The sequence below is a fragment of the Arvicanthis niloticus genome, chromosome 30 (assembly GCF_011762505.2).
Source record: "Arvicanthis niloticus isolate mArvNil1 chromosome 30, mArvNil1.pat.X, whole genome shotgun sequence".
In the NCBI taxonomy this organism is placed as follows: domain Eukaryota; kingdom Metazoa; phylum Chordata; class Mammalia; order Rodentia; family Muridae; genus Arvicanthis; species Arvicanthis niloticus.
The window spans coordinates 21,410,052-21,434,359 of record NC_133438.1 but is presented as its reverse complement, the minus strand read 5'-3'; the positions used below and the strand labels follow the sequence as shown (position 1 = coordinate 21,434,359).

The 24,308-nt window shown below is 42.9% G+C and overlaps 1 protein-coding gene and 1 long non-coding RNA gene across 2 annotated transcripts in view; one reads left to right on the top strand and one right to left on the bottom strand.

Moving 5' to 3' along the window:
- Map3k5 (mitogen-activated protein kinase kinase kinase 5) overlaps positions 1 to 24,308 on the bottom strand; it is a 193,292-nt gene that overhangs the window by 122,033 nt on the left and 46,951 nt on the right. The window contains exons 2-3 of the mRNA XM_076928058.1: positions 13,103 to 13,242; positions 2,240 to 2,263 (exon numbers count right to left, since the gene is read on the bottom strand). Of these exons, the coding sequence (XP_076784173.1) occupies positions 2,240 to 2,263; positions 13,103 to 13,242 (164 nt within the window). The remainder of the gene's footprint in view (positions 1 to 2,239; positions 2,264 to 13,102; positions 13,243 to 24,308) is intronic.
- On the top strand, positions 5 to 10,720 carry LOC143441026 (uncharacterized). Its single transcript, XR_013108271.1, has 3 exons — positions 5 to 144; positions 7,372 to 7,518; positions 10,323 to 10,720. It is a non-coding gene; the product is annotated as an uncharacterized LOC143441026 (long non-coding RNA).

The following is a 24,308-nucleotide window of genomic DNA, read 5'->3' as shown; positions in this document are numbered from 1 at the left end:
CCTAGCAATTTCCAGATTATGCCAAATGAAGGGATCTTTGTGCCAACAAAGGCATTGTTGGGGAGACGACAAAAAGAACTGGACTGTAGACCCGTGGGTAAGCAAATCTGACTGCAGTTTCGGGCCCAAGGAAGGGACCAGAAGGTAAGCTAAAGGTTTTCAACTACATATTCTGAACAGTGCAGAGTGAACGGAGGGTCCAGGGCAGGGAAGACAAAACAGCAGTGGCATTCTGGGTAGACAACAGGGTAGATTGTAAGAGCCAAGATTTAAGGAGACGAGGCAGAAAGCTATGTGGTATAACCAGACTGGAGTTGTGGCAACGCAAAACAGCAAGGAGTTATGAGCTCAGCACACAAAGGGGGAATCACTGGGGTCAGAGAAACAGTTGCATGCACGGGACGAAGGAGAAGGGGCTGAAGGTGAATCCAAGAGGGGCTTCTTTAAAAGGATGGTTACATTAACAGAAAGCAAGAATGCAGCCTCACTGTAAGCTTGCTGCTCTCCGAGGAACTGCAGGCAACAAACCCCCACACAGAGCCCCACCTCCAGCTAAACTATGAGAAAACCTTCAAGAGGCTGAAGACTTTCCGTGGGCTGGAATGGAACACTCACTTGGAAGGAGTATAGATTTCCTTCTAAAGACAGGGAGGGATTTGGAGAATATGAGAAATGTAAACACAGATCCGGGCAGGATTTGATATAATTGAATGAAATGTCAGGGACCTCTGAGGGAAAACCCATAAAGAAAAGCATATGCAAAGGGCTGAGTAGTAGCCGGCCATGTGCCTCCTGGAGGGCAGGCACCAGGAGTCCCAGCCTCAGGAGAGCATGGAGGGCATGTGCTCTCTTATTGTTCTGCCCTGACTGGCAAGAGCAGACTTGAACTCAGTACTTGGACGGGAGAAGGTAAGCATGGCCCTACTGTCACCACAGCCTCAGTGCTTATATGACTATAACACATGCAAAAGAGGCTCCTGGTGCCACTTTACAGGTGAGGTGACATAAACCTTAGATCGAGCTCCTGGTCTTGGTGTATCAGTTTGATTATTTTTCTCTACTTGTCCTGACACACAGCTACACCCTAGCATCCCCACTATTGCATCCCACACAACAGTTATAAATACCACTGTTTTTATTCTCAAGCATTAGTGTGAGTCTCCTTGGTAGGCACCAGGCCCGAGTCTGGCGTACGGTGCATGTTCAATTAATACCTGCTGAATAAAACGTGTTACACTCACCAGAGCATGGGATAGAAGTGTTCATTTCCTGATGAAATGTGAGAGATAAGAGTTCACAGTGTACATCGTCCACACTGCAGTGTCTTCCTCGTGGTGAAATCTTAAACCCACCAACTGTAACGTTAATCTTGCCATCTCATGTGGAATCATGTGTGGTCTTACGTCATATATTATTCTCACTCTGAATTGTAGATGTATATACCTACATTTTAGGGTTCTTAAACATTGCCTTAACTTCTCAAGATAAAATATACCACTGGCCCACTGGGCTGTTCCCATTTCCACGGTTTGCAGTTTTTTCCAAATGCAAAATATAAAATATCTCTGGTTTCCATATTAATTTAATTCTGTAAGAAGGGTTAGTGTTCTGGAATGTGATCTCAAGGAAGGATTTCAGTGCACAGAGAAAGGGCTTGGGGATTTGTCTCAGTGGCCTAACAAGTACATGCCCATGGGTTCAGTCCCTAGTACCGTTAAAAACAAAAGGCCAACTTAAGAATCTGACTGAATGCCTCAAAGTAGAAGCTACATGGTAGGCAAACAGACAATATATATTACACATATTTATATACTATATTCATATACATATATGTATATATCCATATATATTGGTATATTATAAATTATATATGCATGTATATAGTTATATCCATAGATATTGACATGCATATGGATACTATATATACTTATATATATTACTTTGTTATATGCCTTGATATTGCCAGTTATAGTTCTGTAACATTGAATGTACTGTGAAAGTGTTTTCTGAAACATAATTATATATTCAAAAAGTAAATATTAGTGTTATCTTCCATTGTTATAATATTTCACTATGATGGGTTAGTTAGAGAACATGATTGTGTTTATACAGACATATAAGAAGCCCTAAAAATAAAAAAAAAAAAAAATTGACAATTTGTGCAGATTTAAAAATAACATATTAATTAATGGAAAAGAAAAGATTCAAAAATTTTTGGAAAGTTAAGTCAAATACTCACGGTATTCTTCTGGCAAATGATTTCCTAAAAAAGAAAAAATAAGAGAAAAACAGTCTTAGTAAATGTTATACCAAAAGCCTATGGCCCTTACTAAACATTGTATGCAGGTAAATTTGTATTAACATTTATATTAGCAATCAGAAATGTCAGAGAAACATTGTAAAAGCATTTATGTTTGCAGTCAGAAATTACACATTTAAGTTTCTGCATATGAAAAATGTGTAAGAGAACTCAAAGGGTTGTGTGGAGTTTGATAGTAACAACACAACCCCACACAATTAACACAAGCATACATAACAACACAAGCACACACAACAACAGAAGCACACACAACACAAGCACATACAACACAAGCACGCACAACACAAGCACACACAAGACAGGCATGCACAACACAAGCTCACACAATTAACACAAGCACGCACAACAACACAAGCCTGTACAACAACACAAGCATGCACAGTACCAGCACACACACACACACAACACAAGCTTGTACAGATCCCTAAACAGAGTGCCTAAAACCTGCTCTGGAGAAAGCAGATGCACTTCGGTAAGCACAGTCTCTCACCCAGGATAACAAGCAGCGCACAGCATGTTGGGGAGCTGCAGGTAATAAAGGCTATTTTGGCCAATGGCAACCTCACACATAGATAGATAATAAGGACATCTGACAATAAAAGCGAGTGTAATGCAGATTTTTTTTCTATGAGACACGTGACAGGATAAATACACCACATGGACAATATCCCTGTTCCCTAGATTGTAAGGAATGAGCTCGTGAAAATGACTGAGATACACAGCTTTCCACGCCACAGTTCTTATTAAAAGGTATCTACCGCTATTCCTATTCACAGACATTAACTCCAGGCACTGGGGAGAGGATGTGGGAAAGCTTCACTGGTGGTGAGGGAATCATGATTTAGAAAATAGAAAATGAAACTGCGTATTAGGGAAGATGGTGTGTATGTTGTCATGGAAACAGGAAATAGAAGGCATTCGTGGCTTCTTTCTGGAGAGTCCATCTGGCTATGGGGAGCAGCCAGATCCAGCTAGGTGAGAGCAGAGACACAGAGCCCAGCAGAGCGGCCAGCATCCGGATGCTAAATGAGCACAGGGGGAGCACAAAGCACTTGTAAGCCAGGCTCACACCTCTAATCACAGCACTCAGGAGGCTAACTCATGAGATATGCCATACATTTAGGCTAGCCTGAGATACTCGGCAGGTTTTGCCATACACTTAGGCTAGCCTGAGATACGCGGCAAGTTCTTGGCCATCCTGGGCATGAGTTAAGACTTTGTTTCAAATAAACATTTTTACAGTTTTAAAAGAACATATGTGTGAACATGTAGGCACATACATATCCTGGATGGTTTGAGTGTGAAATGGCCCCTTTTAGCTCATGTGTTTAAAAACTGGGTCCTTGGGGTGGTACCTGTTTCAAGAGGCCGTGGAAGCTTTAGGAGACAGGGACTAGATGGAGGAAGTAAGTCACTGGAAAGTGAGTCTCAGGGGCTACATTCCACTTTACTTCTGTTATCTATCCACCGTCTGTCTGTCTGTCTATTATCTTCCTCCTCCTCCTCCTCCTCCTCTTTCTCCTCCTCTTCTTCCTCTTCCTCCTCCTCTTCTTCTTCTTCATCATCATCTACCTACCTACCTATCTGCGTATCTATTTTTCTATCCATCTCTGCCCTGGCAGCTGTGAGAATTCCTAGCTCTGCACTCCCATCACCATGAACTGCCTTCAGCAATGATGGACCATCCCCTCAAATCACAAGCTTACTTCAGTCCCTTCTCTCACAATTGGTTTCTTGTTAGGCATTTTATCACAGCAGTAAGAACATGAACAGCTATAAAGAGACATACATGCTAAAATGCAAGAGAAAGATACAGATGGTATGAGCTACAGTTTCTCTGAGATGATATTCTTATAGAATTGGAGGTCAGCTACGGAGCTGTGCAGAGGAGAGGAAACTACAAAGGTGATATGGCGGTGGGTGGGTATTCTGAAAGGAGGGGCTCACAAAAAATATCAACAAGTGCTACCTCTGGGAACCAAGGAAGACAGTTCACTTAGAGCCATATATAAAAGAGAGAATCAAAGGGGTATTTGAAAAAGAACTTCAATACAATCACTGATCTAAAGCAAAAAGTTCATTTTGACCCAGAAGTAAGAAGAGAATGTTATTTTGAGCCTTAGTGGAGAGACAAAGAACTGTGTTCTGCAACCACTTAATGGTCAAGTGTAGTTTGTTTCTTTGTATTTTGGGCTAGAATCCCAACGTAACCTAAACTGGTCTCAAATTTACTATATAGCCAAGGGTGGCTTTGAATTTCCAATCCTCCTGCCCCTACTCCTGGAGTGGTGTAGACCCAGGGATAAAATGGCACCTTCCAGTTCCTGGGCAGCCTGTCTTTTCTTTTCCCTTTGACATATAGCAATCAGAGGCTAGATGGGTGGGTGGGCAGGTGGGGGTGGGGGTGGATGTTACAAGAATCTGTTTAATTTGTTCTACAGCTAATGCCTTACAAGATGCAACATTGCTGGTTTCCTATCGATTTAAGATTCTTAGATAAAAATCTCCATAAAGCCCTGGCATGAACATGGTCTCTCTGCTCTTCTCCCAAATTGCCTCTTTCCTCAGCGTGATAAGGAATGATTACAGCTCAGATGAAAGTAATTCTGAAATAAGTAAAATAATATCGATCACAAGTATATGACATAGAGAACTTCCAGTGACATTCACTGTAAGTGTATGGGGTGGAGGGCTTCCTGTGACATAGTAAGTATACGGGTGTACAGCTTGACCCAAACCAGGTCCAAATGCAAATTTTATAGCTGGTTGTATATAATAACTGACAAACATGTTAGAACTTGTCTGGAGGGTCCACAGGCAGTGCTGTTTAAAGGGGCAGGGCCTATCCTTCAAGCTCACTAATTGCAAGAGGATTTTATAAGGTCATATTTTAAGTGACTTTTAAAGAAGTTTTAATGAGTGAATACTTTGTACCCCCAACAAAGTTGATCTATTTAAAGTGCTGGAGGACATCCATTAGTAAGCTAAGAGTCATACGCTTTGGAAAAATTAAAATTTAGTTTAAAGTATAACTGAATTTTTAACTAAATTCCAGAAAGGCAAAGCTTTAAGAGAAGGAAGCAGTATTGCAGGACTGTGGCAGGGGCCAGGGGCGAGTGTGTTTTTATATTTAAAAGCGTTTTGGAATCTGAGCGGCTTTACACAGCACAGGTAAGAATTCAGTTTAAATTTAAAAATACTTGTAATGAAAGTTACTCTGATGTTCTAACTTACCACAAACTAGCATAAATATCATAATATAAAATATGAATCTCATAAGTCTAAATAATGTCTATTTATTTCAGTCATATAAAAGTGTATATCTGAAAACCAGATTTAATATCCAACTTCCTACACAAGGTTTAAAGGGAATTAAGTCCGTCTGCAGAACAGAATCACAGGTCACGGATGGCACAGAATGGCTTGAAAGAGCAGTTCATAGTAATTAATCAAGGATCATTCATATTGCAGCATGTGGCAGAATCTCCTTGAGGACTGACCAATATTCCATCATTTGTACGAAACGCTTACTTTCCATCAACACACATCTTTGCCACTCCCCCTTTTCGGCTATTGTGTTTCCTAGAAACACTGGCATACAAACATTTCTTTCATGTCTTGCTCCTTTTGGGTACACAGCCAGAAGGAAGGTTGCTGGACCCTGCTGGGAATCTATTTTTTAATGTCCTAAGGAACTGCTCTGCTGTTTAAAAGCAGCTGATTTTTAAGAGATGACTTAACAACGTCGTTACAAATTTGGGTTTGTGCACATGAGATTTCTAGTGTCAATTCTAGAGAGATACTGATCAGATGTCAACCAGAAGATAATGGAGAGGGTATGTGGGGTCAGCGCACATGCACTGTATTCAGCAAAAGAGTATGCGGTAAGTACAGACAGACTGCCACAGACACCAGTCTGTTAAGGAGAGTTACATCTGTAATCCACTTTCCAGGCAACAGCTTAAGAGAAAAACACAACCAAGTTTCTCAGCTAAGGAATAATCATCATAACCATCACATGTGGCACAAGCCGCATTGCCATCAGCCATGCGCATTCTCATTTCTGGAGAAGCAGTTCCTCTGCAGTGAAGCAGATGGGAGAGAAGCAGACGCTCGTTTGGAAAGAGAAGATGCACCTGAGACTTCCAGCCATAGCTGGAACACGAGGGAAAAGAAACTAACAATATTTGGGAAATCAAATGCCCAGAATGTATGCAAATGTATGTGGTTACCCTGGTGTACATAGGCATATGCAATCATTTCCTTCAGAACTGTTAATTATCAAGTATTTCAAGTATATAAAATATCTAAAATAGCAGCTCGTACCTCACCCATGTACCACGGAAACTTACATCAAAGATATGGACTTCTCACCCCTCAACTCAGTTCCTCTCCTCCACTCCTGAGAGGTAATTATTCTGAGTATTGTTTGTAATCCCCAAGCACACTTATATCCATCCCTAATGCAAATGTGTATGATACATAGTTGTGAACATTACATTTTATACAGCTGCTATGGTGCCTTAAACATATATTATGATTTCACATGACTGTAAAATATACCGATGTACATCTGTCACATCCTAGTTGATCCGCCTTAAGAGCTCTTTCATACTTTATTAAGTAACTACCAAAAGGTCGTCAGTGGTTCTCCTAGTAGGCATTCACTAGTTCCTCTTTGGAGAAGGGGAATTAGAAACTATGTTATATAAAACTTCTGGATGGTACTTCCTTACCCATGTGAGCCATGTTTTCTACCGTACATATCCAGGGTCAAAACTGTCCCATCTCAGGATGTTATTCGTCATTGCCAAATTGCTCTTTTAGAAGTTGTGCCAATATATCTCGCGGCCAAGACTATGTTCATGTCCTGCTTACCACGGCGCTGCCTGGGTTACCGTGGGTTTCTGGGTTTCAGTTTTGGTTTAGGTGCCGGGCTGCAGAGGCAGCTCTTGGTAACTGCTCCACACCCCAGGCATCTATGAGCATCCTTAGCATCTAAGCTTCGTACACTGCTCAGAATTTTTCATTCTTCTCTGCTGTACACGCAGATCCGGTGTGGATAAGAGGTGTCCTCAGATGAAGAGAAGGAGCAGGAGAAAGACAATAAGCACAGGAGATGAAAGAAATGGTTGTTGGGACTCAGAGAAACAATATCCCAGAGTAACACTTCCATGTTGGACACTCTGAACTAAAAGGTAGTCTCAGAACCAAGGTCTCTCTGACCTCCTGCCCATGGTGTGTGTGTGTGTGTGTGTGTGTGTGTGTGTGTGTGTGTGTGTGTGTGTGTGTGTGTCTGTGTCTTTGTAACTCTGTCTGTCTGTCTGTCTCTCCCTCTCTGGAGTGCATAGTCACTCTCTCCCCACCCTCACCCCCAATATCCTTATCTATCTAAAAGCCAGATCCTCTAGAAGATTCATGAGCAGGAAGAAAGTCTAGAACTGAAACCACATGCCACATTCAGAGCCCAGGTGAACTATGGCTCAGGTTAATGTCTGTTCTTGGACCAATTTATCACCCCTAAAAATCTGTTTCATTCAATGCCCAGAATGTAGCTCAGTGATCGAGCACTTGCGTGGCATCTGGCCCTGGGTTGAATATCTTGCACTGAAAACAAAACACTAGCAACCACTCCACGAAGGGGAGAGGCTCAGAGCTGAAAGGGCTTGCCATGTAAGTGAGGCCCTAAGGTAAGAACCCCAGAAACCTACGTATGTGCCAGGTGAGCACAGCAGCCCACCTGTAACTGCTGTCTCTAACTAGCAAGACTAGTGCTAACAAGCTCTAGGTTTCGCTGAGACACCCTACCTCAATGAAAAAGGTATATATTAACCTTGGGCTTCCATATGAATACTGTACCTATGTGCAAGCACCTATATACATGTGTGCGATGTAAAGATATGCATACACACCCAAGCATATCACACACACACAGAGAGAGAAAAAGAGTGGGGAGGGTAGAAGGGAGGGAAAGAGAGAGAGAGAGAGACAGAGAGAAACAGAGAGAGACACAGAAAGAAGAAACATCCAGCACCCCTCTAAAACTAATATATCCCCCTACTCCCCTCTTTCCCATGAAGAAAGTATTTAAGTTTCAACTCTTGGCCCTTCTTTGATTTTACATTCTATGTAATCCTGTGTGAGACCGTGAAAGGTAGCTTGTTCCTGGTTGAGCTAAGACTTGAAACCCTGGAGACCCTGAAGGGACAGTAGAAGTTTTGCTTGTTCCCAGATACCAGGCCCCTGTCACTAATTGCAGCTCCCCATAGAGTTGTGGCCATCAGTCACAAAAGGACAAAGCCCCAAGCCTCTCCAAAGGTAGAGGGTGTGACCAGTGGTCACATAGGCTCAAGACAGATCTCCATTTTAATGAGGTACCTAAAGGCCTGGAGGGCTTAGCCAATAAACTTTCCTTCCCAGACACTCTTCCCAGCAACAGGTATTTAACCTCAGGCCCACCCTGAGAAGTGGGGTATTGTTTTCCTCATCCACTTTCCACTGTGACAATAAATGCCTTAAAACTATGGACTGTCTCTTCTCTTCGGGATCTGCTGAAGGGAGCCACAAAGAAGGCCTACAGATCCGCTGTTCAATCTCTTGTAGAAGGCTTCTCTGTGCTCCCAGCCACAGCCTCCAACCAAGCCAAGCTCAAGACTGCTGCTCATCAAGCCAAAGACTCTCCCTCAGGACGGTTGGAGTTCCCTCCCTTCTTCCTCCTTCACTTCCCTCCCGCCCCAGGCCAGATCCATCCTGCAGGCCCTCACTCCATTCTCAGCTCTTTCAAGGCTCCTGGGAACCCCAGGGCCCTGGCTTCATCGCAGGCCCAGGGACCCCAGAACCAGCTCCAGCGTTCCGCGGTTCCCCAGACTGTGCTTTCCCAGCCCCAGAGCAGTGTCCTGGGGCTTGCTTCCCTATGGGCCAACGTTATCAAATGTGTATGCCTCTTCTTGCATTCTGTTGTCTGTCCCTTTCTCTGTTAATCATGCTGCTGGAGCCAAGGAGGAACGGCTTTCTAAGGCTTGCATCTGCTCCACGGCCGCTTAGCCAGTGGAGTCCAGACATCCTCCTCTACACACTGAGTGATCCCTGACCATTTTAAATGCATGAAATAAAGCAGAAACTAAGGGTTATTAGCATTCCATATAACTCTCAGCATAGAGTCTTGTCTGTAAGTACAAGTAGGTACTTGAAGTTCACGTGGTATTTAAAGGATATTGTGAAAATGTTGTTATTATCCCAGAGAAAGTCAACTTCCCTGTCTCAAAATGAAAAAGATTTTTCTAATAGCTTATTTCTCATGCGTATAATAACCACACTTAAGGGCAGGCCCTCTGCCCAGCAGTAGACAGTCAACACAAAATGAACTCAATGGTATTTGTGGGCACTTTGTGTCTCATATGACTTTTTTTTTCCTCATTGGACTTTTGCTTGTACATTGTGGGTTCTGATTTTGTGCTTTTATGGGCTTGTTTTTTGAATGCTTGTTCTGTCTGTGTGTTTGCGTTTCTAGTTTGTTTTGTTTGCCTGTTTTCTACAGTGAGAAGGAAAGGGTGTGGAGGCGGGTGGGCGGGGAGGTGAGAGGAGATGGAAGGACTTGAGGGAGGGGAACAGTGATCAGGTATACTGTGTGAAAACATTATTTCCAATTGAAATATAAATAATTATAACTTTTACACAAATACATGGCATGATTAGATTCTAGTTATCCCTTTTAAACAATTCAGCCATTGATTTTAAAGAATTTTTAGTTTCTTTTCATTGGGTTTTGAGGAGCCTGCATCCTTAAAAGTCTTTTTTTCTATGATTTCTTTTTGAGAATTCACTGCCACACAGACACTGTCACCTCTAACGCAGGAGCAAATGAAAATGAAGCAGGCTCAGCCGCACTTTCCTTGGTGTCCAAGGCACACGCATGACTGAGTAACGCTAGGGCAAGGGACCAGCTTTCGTTTATTGCTCTTCATGATACACCGTTTTAAATGGCTGCTTTTGTTCCCTGCAGCTCTCTTTTCTGGCGGGAGACAGTTGGAATAGCCAAGTCATGCTTATTGCAAACTACCACATAAAGAAGTAAAGTCAAGCGGCAAGCAGCCCCTGCACAAGTACCAGCTTTCCTCGGGAGCACAGAGCTCAGGAATCTGTGAGGCTGCAGAAACTGCTCTGTATTATCTCCACCCTTTGCAAGTGAACGACCTGACTAGAAACAATCGGAATAAGAAATCTGGGTTGTGGTGACCACAGTTCAAGCCCAGGAACCCATTTAAAAAAAAAAAAAAAAAAAAAAGCCAGGTATGATGCTGTACAATTATAATCTCAGCACTTATTAAAAAAAAAAAATAGAGACAGGCTAATTCCTGGGCTTGCTGGAGGGCCAGCCTAGACTACACAGCAAGCTGGAGGCCAATGAGAGACTCTGTCTTTTCTTTCTTGCTTGCTTGCTTCCTTGTTCCCTTGCTTGCTTGCTTTTTCTTTAAGGTAAAGAATTCCCTGAGGGTATCCTGTGTCCTCCACAGTAATTACTGTCACCTGACATTTGTCAAAGATGTCAAAAACACACTGAAGGAAAGACTACAGCTTTAACAAATGGTGTTGAAAAAAACCAGATGTCCACAGGTGGAAAAATGAAATTCAGCTCCTATCTATCACACTTGGAAAAAAAAAATCAATTCCAAACAGCCAAAGAGCTCAATTTAAACTCAAAAAGGGTTTGATCCCAAGACAAATGAAGACCAAAAATAAATGAGACTACCTGACTCTTTTACTAACGGTGGACGGGACAGAGCAGAACTAGAGAAGCCCAGGTACAGATGAGGGTGCAGTAAGACAAAGCCAACCTCAAAGAAAACTAAGTGAGGTTTCACAAAGGACTAGTGGGGGCTGGGGGTGGGGGAAACAGAGCTAGGCCAAGCAGGTGTGAATGTCTTAGGGTTGAGCTGGGTTCTACCTCTCATGTCCAGAAAGATGAGCTTTTGGCAGGAAGTTAAATGTGTTTGCTTAGTGAAGCTGCAGGCAACCAGAGAAAGCGAGGTTACTCATGCCTCAATGCTCAGATAAAGGCAAGATGGTACTGTGATTTCTGCATGGATGTTTGGCTGGAGGCCTTGAGAGAGCTGCTAAGCCACGTCCTGGATTCTAAGGCCCTACCTCCCAAGGCTGACTTTGATTTGAAAACTGAAAAATGGAGATGATTTTGAAAAGGCCTCCTCAAGCCCATTGCTGGTTTCATGAAGGAAATGAGTGATCTCAGACACCACACTTGCTTTCACATATGCTTTTCAAAGAACCGTGCAGTGTAAAATCACTCGCCTGCCAAGTACCCCTTATTACTCTTTTTTTTTTTTTTTCTGTTGTTTTTGAAACAGGTACTTGATATGTAGCATCCTGGGGATCTCTATGTGGATCAGGCTAGCTTAGAGCTCAGAGAGCCACCTGCCTGTGCCTCCTGAGTGCTGAGATTAAAGTTGTGTGCCACCACACACCTCATGGCAAGAACCTTTCAGTCAGCCATGTTGGATGGAGGAAATGGCTATATATTGGGAGTTGCTTATTAACGGAGAAAATGATATTATAGTAGGTTGGACTTTACAGAAAAAAAAAAAAAACATGTTTCTGTTGCCTTCTGCCTCTGAGTTGAAATTATGTCCAGTTTTCTGGGGATGTGCAGTGAGAGCCTCTACTGAAAGCAGTTTCAAGAAGGGAGCAAACTTTTTTTTTTTTTTTTTTTTTTTTTTTTTTTTTTTTTTTTGGTTTTTTGAGACAGGGTTTCTCTGAATAGCCTTGGCTGTCCTGGAACTCCACAGGAGCAAACTTTTAGCTGGAGTTACAGTCTGACAAGTCCCCAGCGGCATCTCATATGGGCTTTCTTCCGTAGAGGTGTAGACTGAAGCTTCCTGCTGTGAGTCTTGTTACTGTAGAATGCTTGTTTTGATTCTAGAGTTCTGAGGCAGGATCTCTTTCTATGCAGCCCAGGCTGACCTAGAACTCACGGTCCTCCAGCCTCAAGATATTAATATCGGAGATTCAGGCACATGGTGCCATCATTGCTAAGGACTTCTAACAATCCTATGGGCTGAAACTTAACCCGGAACTCAGAAGTTAACACTAAGTTTTTCTACTTGGGTCTGATAGGTTATTTCTCTGCCAGTGAAATGAGCCAATTAGAGCCAGATTAGAATACAGTAAAGGTAGATTTACTGGGAAGCTGCTCTCAGGAAGAGTCCACTGGCCCCAAGAAAGAAGGCCAAGGAGGTGGTGGGGAGGGTAGACAAAGATAGAAAGGACATAGGCGGGGAAGGGGAGAGAGAGGGAGGGAGGTAGGGAGGGAGAGAGAAAGAAGGAAGAGGAAGTAGAAGAGGGAGAGGGGATGGAGAAGAAAGAGCAGGAGGAAAAGGAGCAGGAAGAGGAGGAGGAGGAGGAAGAGGAAGAGGAGGAAAAGAAGAAGAGGAGAAGGGGATGAGAGGTCTGGATTATAGAGGGAGGAACCTCCAGGGGCTGGAAAGTTCAGGGTTGGGGGCAGGATATGCCAGGAAGGGACTGAGGGATGCTGGGAGAACCTGGATGCTAAGTCTGCTTTGATATGTAAAATATGCACCCCAGTCCCTTGTCCCAAGGTCTGAAACCAAACAATTCACATTTTTATATTCAATGAGCTAGACCTCACAAGGTGACCAGTCTTTCCTGCCCAATTATCCTACTAACAAAACTAACTGCTCTCAAATGTGAGCTAGCGGTTTGGATGACAGTACTGTGCTCCTCACCACCACTTGTGAAGGAGGATATTACCTTCAGGGACTGAAGCGAGTCAGAATTAGTATCACAGTAGAGGATGATGTTGTTGGCCATACTGAAGCTTTCTCTCACTCCGAGATGGTAAAACAGGGAGGGCTGCCGGAAGGCATCGCTCATCTCCACCACGGCGATATCTGCAAGCAGAAAACAAAGTCACCAAAAGCTAACACCTGTACCATGCCCAATGAGCACATTTGGTTGTCAGTAACTCAGTGTTCAAATGAGGATAAGAAAGGGATTTCCCCTCTTTGTTTACCACCAAACTTTGACTGCAGGTCTACCATAAGTGGGTTTTGTAAAATTTAACAAACCTGCACTTTTTTTAAAGAAAGAAATCAAACAAATATTGCAAATCAAGGAAAGCTTCGGTTAGAAGAAGCAGCCGAGGCTCTATGAAATGTTAATGTTACAATAAGGTCAGTTTACAAGGTAAAAAAAATTGTTTAAAAGATCCATAGACTATTGCAGTCACAAACCTAGGGGTTTTTTTTTTAATATAAATTCACTAGTCTATAACTATCTTTACAATAATTAATTAATCATTAATTAATATATGGTCAGCTTGTGGCAATTATGATCAAGGGGGAAAATGAGGTATAGAAATAATATGACTATGAAGAATGATGTAATTACAGATACAAATGTTCCAAACTCTAAGACACCTCATATCGAGTAACAAAAACCCCAGGCCAGATCGGAGAATATGTCAGAGAAATGAAACTGAAAATTATTCTCCAACTCATTCAAACATATAAATAAAAATGTGTTAGAGAAACTAACTCGATGTACCAAACATGTATTCATGGTGGGGGTTGGGGGGAGGAGGCAGGAGGAGGAGGAGGAGGAGGGAGGGAAAACACAGCTAGGAAACTAAGTCTGAGGTGGGAGGCTACAGAAGGGATGGGGGCGGCAGAAGGCCACATGTGACATAAAACAGTCAAGGCAGTTATGGGGGTCCTAGCAAGGGAAGGAGGAGAGGACCTGGGAATCCTGCAGGGGGAGAAGAAGTAGAGGTGAGACTAAAAACAAACTTCATTTGATTTGAAAACTGCCATAACAAAACCTAATGTTTTATGTGCTAACAGAAATTTAAAAGTGGCTAGACAGGTCCTCACAGAACAACAAAGTTGTCTATTAGACACATACGTTGACAACTTCAAGCACATCATATAACCACTAAGAACTGTAAGCCAGAAAAGTACTTAGAAATGGGGAAAATTCCTATTTTAATGCATTAAAAATAACACAGGCATTCTATGGTATACTCATGTAAATAAAACAGTAGCTGGCGGTGTACACAGCACAGTGTAAATCACGTAAGACCTTCTGCGTCTCATGCTTCCCAGCACTTCTTACCGGCTCTCTTATGACCACCAATTCATAAGTCAGAAATTCACCAAGACTGAATATAAGACAGGAAATAAAACTAAGGTCTTCTTCCTCTTTTTCTGTGGTGCTGGGGATAGAACCCAGGACTTCAAACATGCAGAATCTGACTTACCTAGTGAGTTGAAATAGTAAGTCAGATGCAACAGAGGTAAAAGACACAGATTTACTGTTGAAAACACTGCTTCCAAGGCCGCCTCCCTCGAAGCCAACACTGACTGCAAGAACCATAACCCATGTGTTTTCTTCTAGCCATTTAAAAGTGGCTAGATCACAGAACAACAAAGTTGTCTATGACACACATACATTGACAGTTTCAAGCACATCATAAAAAAAAAAAAAAAAATCAACCCAAGAAACAAATGGATCATCAGATTCTATCATGCAGCCATCTTCCACCTGCCCAGACAAGACTTCTGCCTCCCCTAGGCACCTGCACTCAACAGTCAGTCACAGACGGAGCCTACAGTGGGGCTAGAGGAGGGTCAGACAGAAGAGTGGATGATGAGAAATTAGGAGACTTGCAAAAGAAAAAAAAAGCAAGTTAATGTAACAGAAGAGGAGGGAGCTGGTGCTGAAGTCAATGAAAACACTGCAGTGGGTTTTCGGATGAAGACAAGGACTAGATATTAAAAATGAATGATGTAAGTAAAATGGGGATTATTCATTAGATCCCAACACTGAGGAATGAAGACATCCATCTGGGGAAGCTATTCAAGACATTATGAAGCCTGGGGAAGCTATCCAAGACATGAAGTTCTCACTGGTCTGATTTTAAAATCCACTAGTACCAAACAGCAACGCAGAAGAGGCTTAGCTTCTTCCTGTTTTAAATCCAGATGGGTGACTTGTTCTGGATTCTGTATGATGCAGAATACGCCCTTCCCTCCAGCTTCTCCTCTCAGTCTGTCCTTTTGCAGTTAGTGCCCCAAGCCAATGCCATCTCCTGGTGACTGCCATCTGATTGTTGTCCCTACAACGTTGCCTTTTCCAGAACGTAATCGAAATGAATCATACAGCTCATACCATTTGGGGGTTGGCTCCCTTCACCTAGCAAGGTGCATCTGAGATTTATCCCTAGATGTCTGTTCACTGGTTAAAAGATATCTGGATTGTTTCCAGGTGGGAAAACATTGAACAAAATGACTATTCTTGTAGTACAAGACTTTCTACAGATGTATTTATATTGGTCTTGGACAAACACCCAGAATTTGAGCCATATGGTAACTATGTGTTAACTAAGTAAGAAAATGCCAAACTTTCCCCTTTCCCCCAAAGTATACTTCAGAGGCAAACAGGTCGCAAGTGACAGCAGACTGCCCAGTCTCCAATAACCCAACCCTAATTGCCTGAAGACTGACCAGTGACTTCCAAAGCCTTATGCAAATATTAGAGTCAAACTCCTACAACTCCCATTCCAAATGGCCAGTCTCAAGAAAGACAGTGATATGATATTTACAAATTAACAAGGTAGCAAGCCTCACACCTCTGATCTTTAAATCCTGACTTCACACTAACGGGCCATGAGATAAGACCATGTGATGGTCTGATTCAGAATGACCTCCATAAGCCCATATGTCTGCACACTTGGTCCCACAATTAGTGGAAATACTTGGGAAGGTTTAGGAGGTGTGGCTTTACTAGAGGAGGGGTGTCACTGGGGGTGAGCTTTTAAGTTTCAAAAGCCTAAGCCAGGCCCAGTCTATCTTTCTCTCTGCTGCTGTGGATCAGTATATAAGCTTTCAGGTACTGCTCCAGTTCCACACCTGCTGCCATGCTCCCCACCATGATAAACATGGACTAACCCTCTGAAACTGTAAGCCAGCCTCCCATTAAATGCTTCCTTCTACAAGATGCCTTGACCATTGTCTTAGTTACTGTTACGTTTCTGTGAAGAGACACCAAGTCCACGGCAACTCTTTAAAAAAAAAAGCCTTTCATGGGGGGCTTACTTACAGTTTCAGAGGTTTAGTCTACATTATTATAGATCATAGCTGGGAGCATGGAGGCAGGTATTAGAATAATAGCTTAGAGCTTTACATCCTGTTTCCTGAGAGGCTCTGACAAAGCCTGACCAATACAGATACAGATGCTTGCAGCCAACCATCAGACTGAGCCTGGGGACCCCAATGGAGGAGTTAAGGGGAAGGACTGAAGGAGCTGAAGGGGTTTGCAACCCCATAGGAAGAACAACAATATCAACCAACCAGATCCCCCAGGAGCTCTCAAGGACTAAACCACCAACCAAAGTTCTCACTCTCTTAGGGAAAACCTTACTTCCCTGAAGGTCCCTCGCTAAGACTGCTCTTCAACAAGGCCTGAAGGCACTAGAGAAAGGAAGGCTGCCCAGTGTAGTCCAAAGGTTAAGGAGACACTTCTCCTTCTGGGAGTCTCCCGCATTCTCTGCATGTGGCATCGTGACAGCCACAGCTCACCTAGATGAATCTGAATACACCTAAGGACCCCTCCTGCCCCTCCCCTCACTCCCTGTCAGACACGTGTTATGCTCTTCACAGCTGCAGGATGTAGAACGCTTGGCTCTGGTGATGCTTGCTATCTGTACTCGCCTTACCTTGCCAGACATCCTGATCCAAGGGACCAATGCGTACCTGGGCTTTTCTGCAGGTCAAGGAGTCCTCTTTCCCCTCACAACTGACTTGAAGCCAGCTTCAGTCTGTACCCTTCATGGTTCATGCAACATGTTCAACCAACCAGACAGGCTGAACTCTGCAATAAAATGAGGTCTCAACCTTCAGAGGATGGAAGGGCCCTTCTTCCTCTGGGTACTCCCAGAAAGAAGGCACAAGGCTGGGTTTCATTACAGAGAATTCTTGTTGCCTGCAGCAGATACTGTCAGGGTAAACACCGCATCTCAAAGAGGACTCACAATGAGACATCTGCCCTTTAACTCACCTTGAGGGTATTTAAAAAAAAATCAGTTTAGGTGTGATCTCCAGACTAGACCATACACATGGGCCTGCCTGATCATCTCATAGTAACACTAACAAGCTTATCCCTTTAACCTAAGTGTATGTAGGAAGCCCTGATCATTTGTCTTGCTAGACTTTCTCAGTGTTTAAGATAAAAATGGGTTGTTAAAACAGAATATCCAAGGAGTCCCATTGAGAATCCAGTGTTGACAGTGGACCAGAACCAGAGGCCTCAAACCAGACTGTGACTCATGGCAAGTACAGACGTGTAGACAAAAGTGTATACTGTTACATACTATGGCATGCCACAACTGACACACGGGTTTTTTTTTTTTTGTGGGGGGAGGGGGGTTGTAAGGTTGAATACAAAGGGAGAGGTAGATGAGTGGGATTGGGGTGCGTGATGCAATATTTACAAAGAATTAGTAAAAAGTTAAAAAAAAAAAAAAAAAAAAAAAAGGTTGTGTTACTGAGACATGTTCTGCCTCGTTTCTCCTGAGAGCACTCTTTGATTAAAGGCGACTGTGTTTCCTGTTCTTTGAGTTTCCTTCCAGAGCACTCCTAATAGGTAGCCTCGTGTAGCCCCTTTGTGTCATTCTGCCCCTGCTGGTCTAGCCTCCTGTAACCCTTTGTGTCATTCTGCTCCTGCTGGTCTAGTTGTTAGCCCGGGTCCAGGAGCTGGTATTTTTTTTGTTTATGTAAGTTTCTGACTATTACCTGTAGGTATCTGTTGTTTGAGATGCTCACATAAAAATATCACCTTAAATGCCCCTAAATCGACAGGCGTTCGTTCACACACACTTGGCCTAAAGTCCTTTAATTTGTATGATTTTGACAAATCTAACAGATTATTTGTTTGAAAGTTTTGAAACAGAGGTTTACTTGGCCTATGTGAACAGTGACACCAAACACGTACAGGAGAGGCAGCTTACCACGTATATCGCTACACCAAACACACAGAGCAGGGACAGCCTATCACATGTATCACTACACCAAACACGAACAGGACACGCGGTTTATCACGCGTGTAACTAACATGCTTAGTGCTTACTATATGTCAAACACTAGACACTTTCAAATATGAACTCGCTTCACCTTCAGAGCGGCCCCTGGCAGTAATTAATATTAGTATTTCAGGGCACCTGAGTCAGAAACTATATCTGGCAAGCCTGGCTGAGAGGCAGAAGCAGCAGGATTCAGCTTCATGAACGCGGCTCCAGAGTCCATGCTCTGAGGTCTCCCCTGAGCCAGATCCTGACCTGCACGGGAGGGAAGTTTGCCAGCTTGGAACACAATGAGACAATCATGATTGAAGGAGACTGGGGTGGAGGGGGGTGGGGGGGTGGGGGGGGTGATCAAACCATACTCCTGTCATGTGACTCATGAGCCAACATGATCTCTCTCCATCTCCTCCCTCCTTCCCTCTCTTCCTCCCCCGCTCTGTTCTCCTCCCCTCCTCCCCTCTTCCCATCCAGCCCCCAGATGGACTCTCACTGTGTATATAGCCCTGGCTGGCATGGAACTCCTGATATAGACCAGATTGACCTTGAACCCAGGGAGATCAGCAAGCCTCTACTTCCTGAGCACTGGCATTAAAGGTGTGGGCCACAGGGCCTGAGCAGATGCTTTCAATCACTGCCCAGTTGAATTCTATGGTAATATAGCAAGTAAAGCTGTCATGTTAAAAACCCAAGACAAAGCCAGTCATTTTAAGTTTAGACAGAAACAATTTTTGCTTCCTTGTCCTAACTGAGTTAATGTTAAATGGAGCATAAAATTGGGTTTCGTAGTTGAGTATTAGAGCAGAATGAAGTTCAGGGCAACAACAAACCAGTTGAGGCCAATTGCACTTTCATTACCGAATAACATGTTTCAGAGTATGCGAGGTTTGCTTTTCCCTGCTTTAATTGAATTTTCCTTTCATGACACAGTATCTGTTAGTTAAATATCCAATGAGTCACTGCTGTTTCTAAAAGCCAGACCTGAATACAAAATATTAACCTATCATTACTTTTTATCTAGTCAATGGAATATATATAGAATACATTATATATGTTTATTATATTATATACAGTCCATGGATTATATGTATATTTATATATGTATATGTGTATGTATGTGTATATGTGTATATGTATATTATATGTATCTGTATATATATCAGATCAATCAGGACAAAGCAAGAGCCAATGTTTCTATCACTACATTGTCTAGAGGTTGCTGCCCCACAAATGCAACAATCAAAAGGAGAATCCCAAGTTATCACACAGAACCTTTCTATCCAATCACAGTGGGTTAATTCCCAAGGCGACGTATCACCATCAATTTAATTTGACAAACATCCTGAATGCCTATTACACACATGGCCCTGTTATCTGTGCTGTAACATGGAAGTTAAGCAGGAAACAGTTTTGCCTCCTTTGGGAGGGGTTAGAAACACACACTGGCAAGTGCTGATAAAATGCTGGAGGCAGCTGCAGCTGTGGGCACTCAGCACATTCTGAGCCGCGTGGGCGATCGAAGCACACCTTTGTGAGCAGGGCACTGTCTGCCTGGGGAACTGGAGAATAGTGTGCCACAAGAATGGACAGAACATAGCCATCTCAGCCATGAAAGGCAGGATAGGAGATGCCGACGCAAAGAGAGAAATACAGAAAAACAGCACACTGGGCCAAGCATTCCCACGAGATGAAGCAAAGTGTATGCCACTCCCCCCCATACTCATCCCTTGACAGAAATATCACCTGCATTCCTTGGCTTTCCTATTTTATGAATAATTTGATACAAGTTACAACTAAACCACTTCATGGAAATCTCCAAAACATCACTCATGGCCTTCAACCAGTGTCCTACAAGCGTTGTGAAGACTTCCCATGGCCCCTCCCCAAGGTGACAAGCATTTGATATTGGGAAACTACGTAATTTCTGTTGTTCATTGAGAATGTTGGAATTCCTATTGGAATTCAAGAAGGATCAAAGATGAATCTGTCAATGTTCTGTTAATATGCTGACCCTCCTACAAATCACTCCCCACTCAGCTTTGGCAGTGTCCCTTCAGTCTCACAGTCATTACTTGGTTAATGCCACCATGTAGCCAGGTACGGCAGTGCACACCTGTCATCCCAGCACTGGGGAGGCAGAAACAGGAAGATCCCTGGGCTCACTGCGTGGACACGCTGTCTGAATCAATGAGATCCAGGTTTGTCTCAAAAATTAAGGTGGACATCAGTTGACTGGCGGCTGATCTCTGACCTCTGCAAACAGACATGCATACGGATACATACACACAGACATGAACACACGTATACAGTAAAATAATAACTGTATAAAACTTTAGGGTTTGGGTGAACGGAGGCAAAGAAAAATGGGATTATAATTTGAACCCAAAGAATTAAGGATAGTCATTTGACATAATTCCAGAAAGGGACATAAAGCAGATTTTTTTTTTCAGGAACTGAATTTAGATCGACTCACACTAAATGTCGTGTGTGTGTGTGTTGTTAGACTTTACACACACACACACACACACACACACACACACTGATAGCTACTTTTGAATCTCAGCGAAAGGTCAGACTCAGAGGAAAAGATTTACAAGTCTCAGCTACAGGTAATAATGGAAGCGGTGGGTGTAGAAGAGAATGTCCATCCAGCACTGAACAGTGTGTGTGTGTGTGTGTGTGTGTGTGTGTGTGTGTGTGTGTGCGTGTGCAGGTGTATGCTCGAATGTGTGCATGCACATGGAGAGAGGACAGTCTTAGGTGTCATTCCTCAGGCATTATGTCCTCAGTTTTGAAACAGGGTCTCTCACTGACCTGTAGTTCACTAAGTAGGTCAGGCTGGCTGGCCAGAGCCCCCAGGGGTTGCTTGTCAATGCCTTCTCCACTACTGGGATTACAAGTGAACACCATCATGCCTATCTTTTAGAAAATGTAGCTTCTGAGGATCAAACAGGTACCCAGAGGCCCTTTTTAAAGTGTCATTTTAATGGTCACACACGATAGCCCCCTATATAATTTTGCTTATTAAAATCACAAAAGTAGGTCTTATATTAAAACATGATATTCTCTTTCTGAGTTAAAATGGGGTCTAGTTATACCTTAAGATTTGACTTAATGATTTCTTATTGTCTTAGGGTTTCCATCGCTATGAAGAGAATTGGGTCTGGCTGATAGTTTCAGAGGTTTAGTTCATTATCATCATAGCAAGAAGCATGGCAGCATGGCAGTGCTGGAGGAGTTGAGAGTTCTCCATCTTGACTCAAAGGCAACCTAGAGCAGGCAGCTAAAAGGAAACTCTCTTCTGCAATAGGTGGAGCCTGAGCACAGGAAGAGGTCTCCAAAGCCCACCCCCACAGTGACACACTTCCTCCGACAAGGCCACACCTCCTAACAGTACCACTGCCAATGAGCCAAGCATATGCAAACCATCCCACTTAGACAGACAGCTCCACACTGGCCTCAAACGTTCCTTCTACCTAAGCCTCTCAGGTACAAAGCAGGCTACAGCCCATTGCTGGAGGGATTGGAGGTAGGTGGGTTTTGAGTGGCCTGGTTAGGGTGGAGAGGTGAGGAGAGGAGAGAAGAGAGACCATGAGGTGGAGTTGGAGGAAGAAGAGGAAGAGGAGGAGGAGCAAGAGGAAGAATAGAAGGAGGAGAAGGAAGAGGAGGAAGAAGAAGAGGAGGAGGAAGAAGAGGAGGAGGAGGAAGAGGAAGAAGAAGAAGAAGACAGCAATTATCTGGGGTACACCACTGGGGAGGTAGCCAGGCCAGCAGTTAGAAGAGCATATTGGGGCTATCCCCCCAGTACTTGTCAAAGCCAAATAAAATAACCATAGTAACAGTCTCATTTATTTGTAAACTAGTCGGGGATAAGCTTCAAGTGGTTGAACTACAAACACCCTGTGCATTGGAGGTAGAAACAGGGTAATGATCCTCAATGCTGGTACAAATGTCTGCATCAACACCGCAACCTGCTGCTTCTCAGAACTGCTACATTTCCTGAAGGTACTCTGGGCTTGAATCATCACAAATCTGGCTCTCTATACACTCGTTTCTGGTAGCATACTGCAGCCCTATGTCATTAATCTAACTTAAGACACTGAAAAGTCTAAACTGGCTATATTAAGAGTTCGGTGTGCTTGTGAGATTGTAGCTGAAGTGTATATCATTTGCTTCTTGTCTTCCCTGTGCTGCTTTAATTAAATCATCTAAGCTCCATCTTCAGTCATGCTTCAGTGAGGTCTCAAGTACAGAGAAGTCTGTAGTTTTAAGAATCTTAGAAAAGTCCATATACTCCCCACCAAACCAGGTATTGGCCTTGGTGAATTGGCAGCTGCCTAGGTTACAACCATCTGGGAAGATCTGATTGTTTTTCACAGATGTGTATCTTGAATAGAATGTTATTCTCCATCATCCTAGACATTGACAACTTCTTCACAGAAACAGCAGAGAGCAGGTAGGAAGAACTTTCACATCCCCCCGACGGTGTTTTTCAGCAAAAATCGCCATGGCCATTCTGTCATGTTTGACTGCTTTGATTGAAATATTTTCCGATCTTTGATGAGGGAGAAAATTCTCACTGTCATTTATGTGCGTTATGTTTACACAACACAGTGATCCAGTGACCACAATTCAGACTCTAGAAAAATATGTGGGGAAAAATGAACTGGTTTTATTTTGTTTTTAAAAAATTCTAAGAGAGCAGAGAAAAAAATTCGAAATTAAAGTCGATTGCAATGAAGATCGTACTTGGGTTCTTCTAAAGTAAACTACAAATTCATCAGCTTTGTGAGATTTAAAATTTTGAAAATGAACAGAATATCTCATGACATTAAGAAAATAATTATTTTAGTGGAGCTGGAGCAATAGCACTAGTTAATAGCTAGTCAATATCACTAGCTGCTTTTCCAGAGGACACAATTCAATCACCAGCACCCACAGGGCAGCTCACAACCATCTGTAACTGCAGCCCAATGCCCTCTTCTGGCCTCCAAAGACACTGCATGCATGTGGTTCGCAGACACACATGCCAGTAAAACACCCATTACACATAACATAAACTGAAAAAAAAAAAAAAAAAAGAATTATTCTAAGTGTTACAAGGCAGTAAGCATTATTGTAAATGTGGTAATTAAGTTGTATGCATGTAAAAAAATATAACTAAGGTGTCATCTAGCTGCATACAATTTATGTATTCTTTGTCTAAAAGATTATCATTTCTAGGGCTGGGCGTGGCATAGTAAGAAAGTAACACTGGCACACTTGATATATGTGGTGAATGAATGATGCACACGAACCATGTGGCAGAGAATGCTGCTGCTCACTCTGGTCAGCAGGCCAGCTTGGAGGACTCCCCCTTGAGTGAGTTTTCCTTGCTTATAAGCCTAGCTCGATCTCAGAGATGTGAATGATCCCAGGAGCCTCAGATTGTTCCAGAATTCCTAAGGTGTCAGCATCAGAACTTTCTCCCTGGGTTTCACCAAGGCGCCAAGTACCTGGCCACACTTCTTTTCCACACCTAACCAACGAATGACTGACACCTAGTCAAATGTGCAAAACTTCTCCTAATGGTTCTGTAATTCTAATACCACAGATGTGTAAACATGATTCTGCCAGTAAGTCTTCATTCCTAGAGTATGTGTTGACATTCTATTTGAGTTCAACGACTCTTTGAGGGATGGTGTTACATGTCTTTCTTGAGGATGACAGATTAGGCAAATGAATGGGATGAAGACTCTTTATTGCCAAATAATGTTTTTGCTTTGCTTTCTTGCTAACAGATTGACCTTCCTTAACGGCAACAAATTAGTCTTTTTACTCCCAATGTCAACTAAGATTAAATTATTACAAGGAACTCACTTTCCAAGAAATTTAGTATTATTG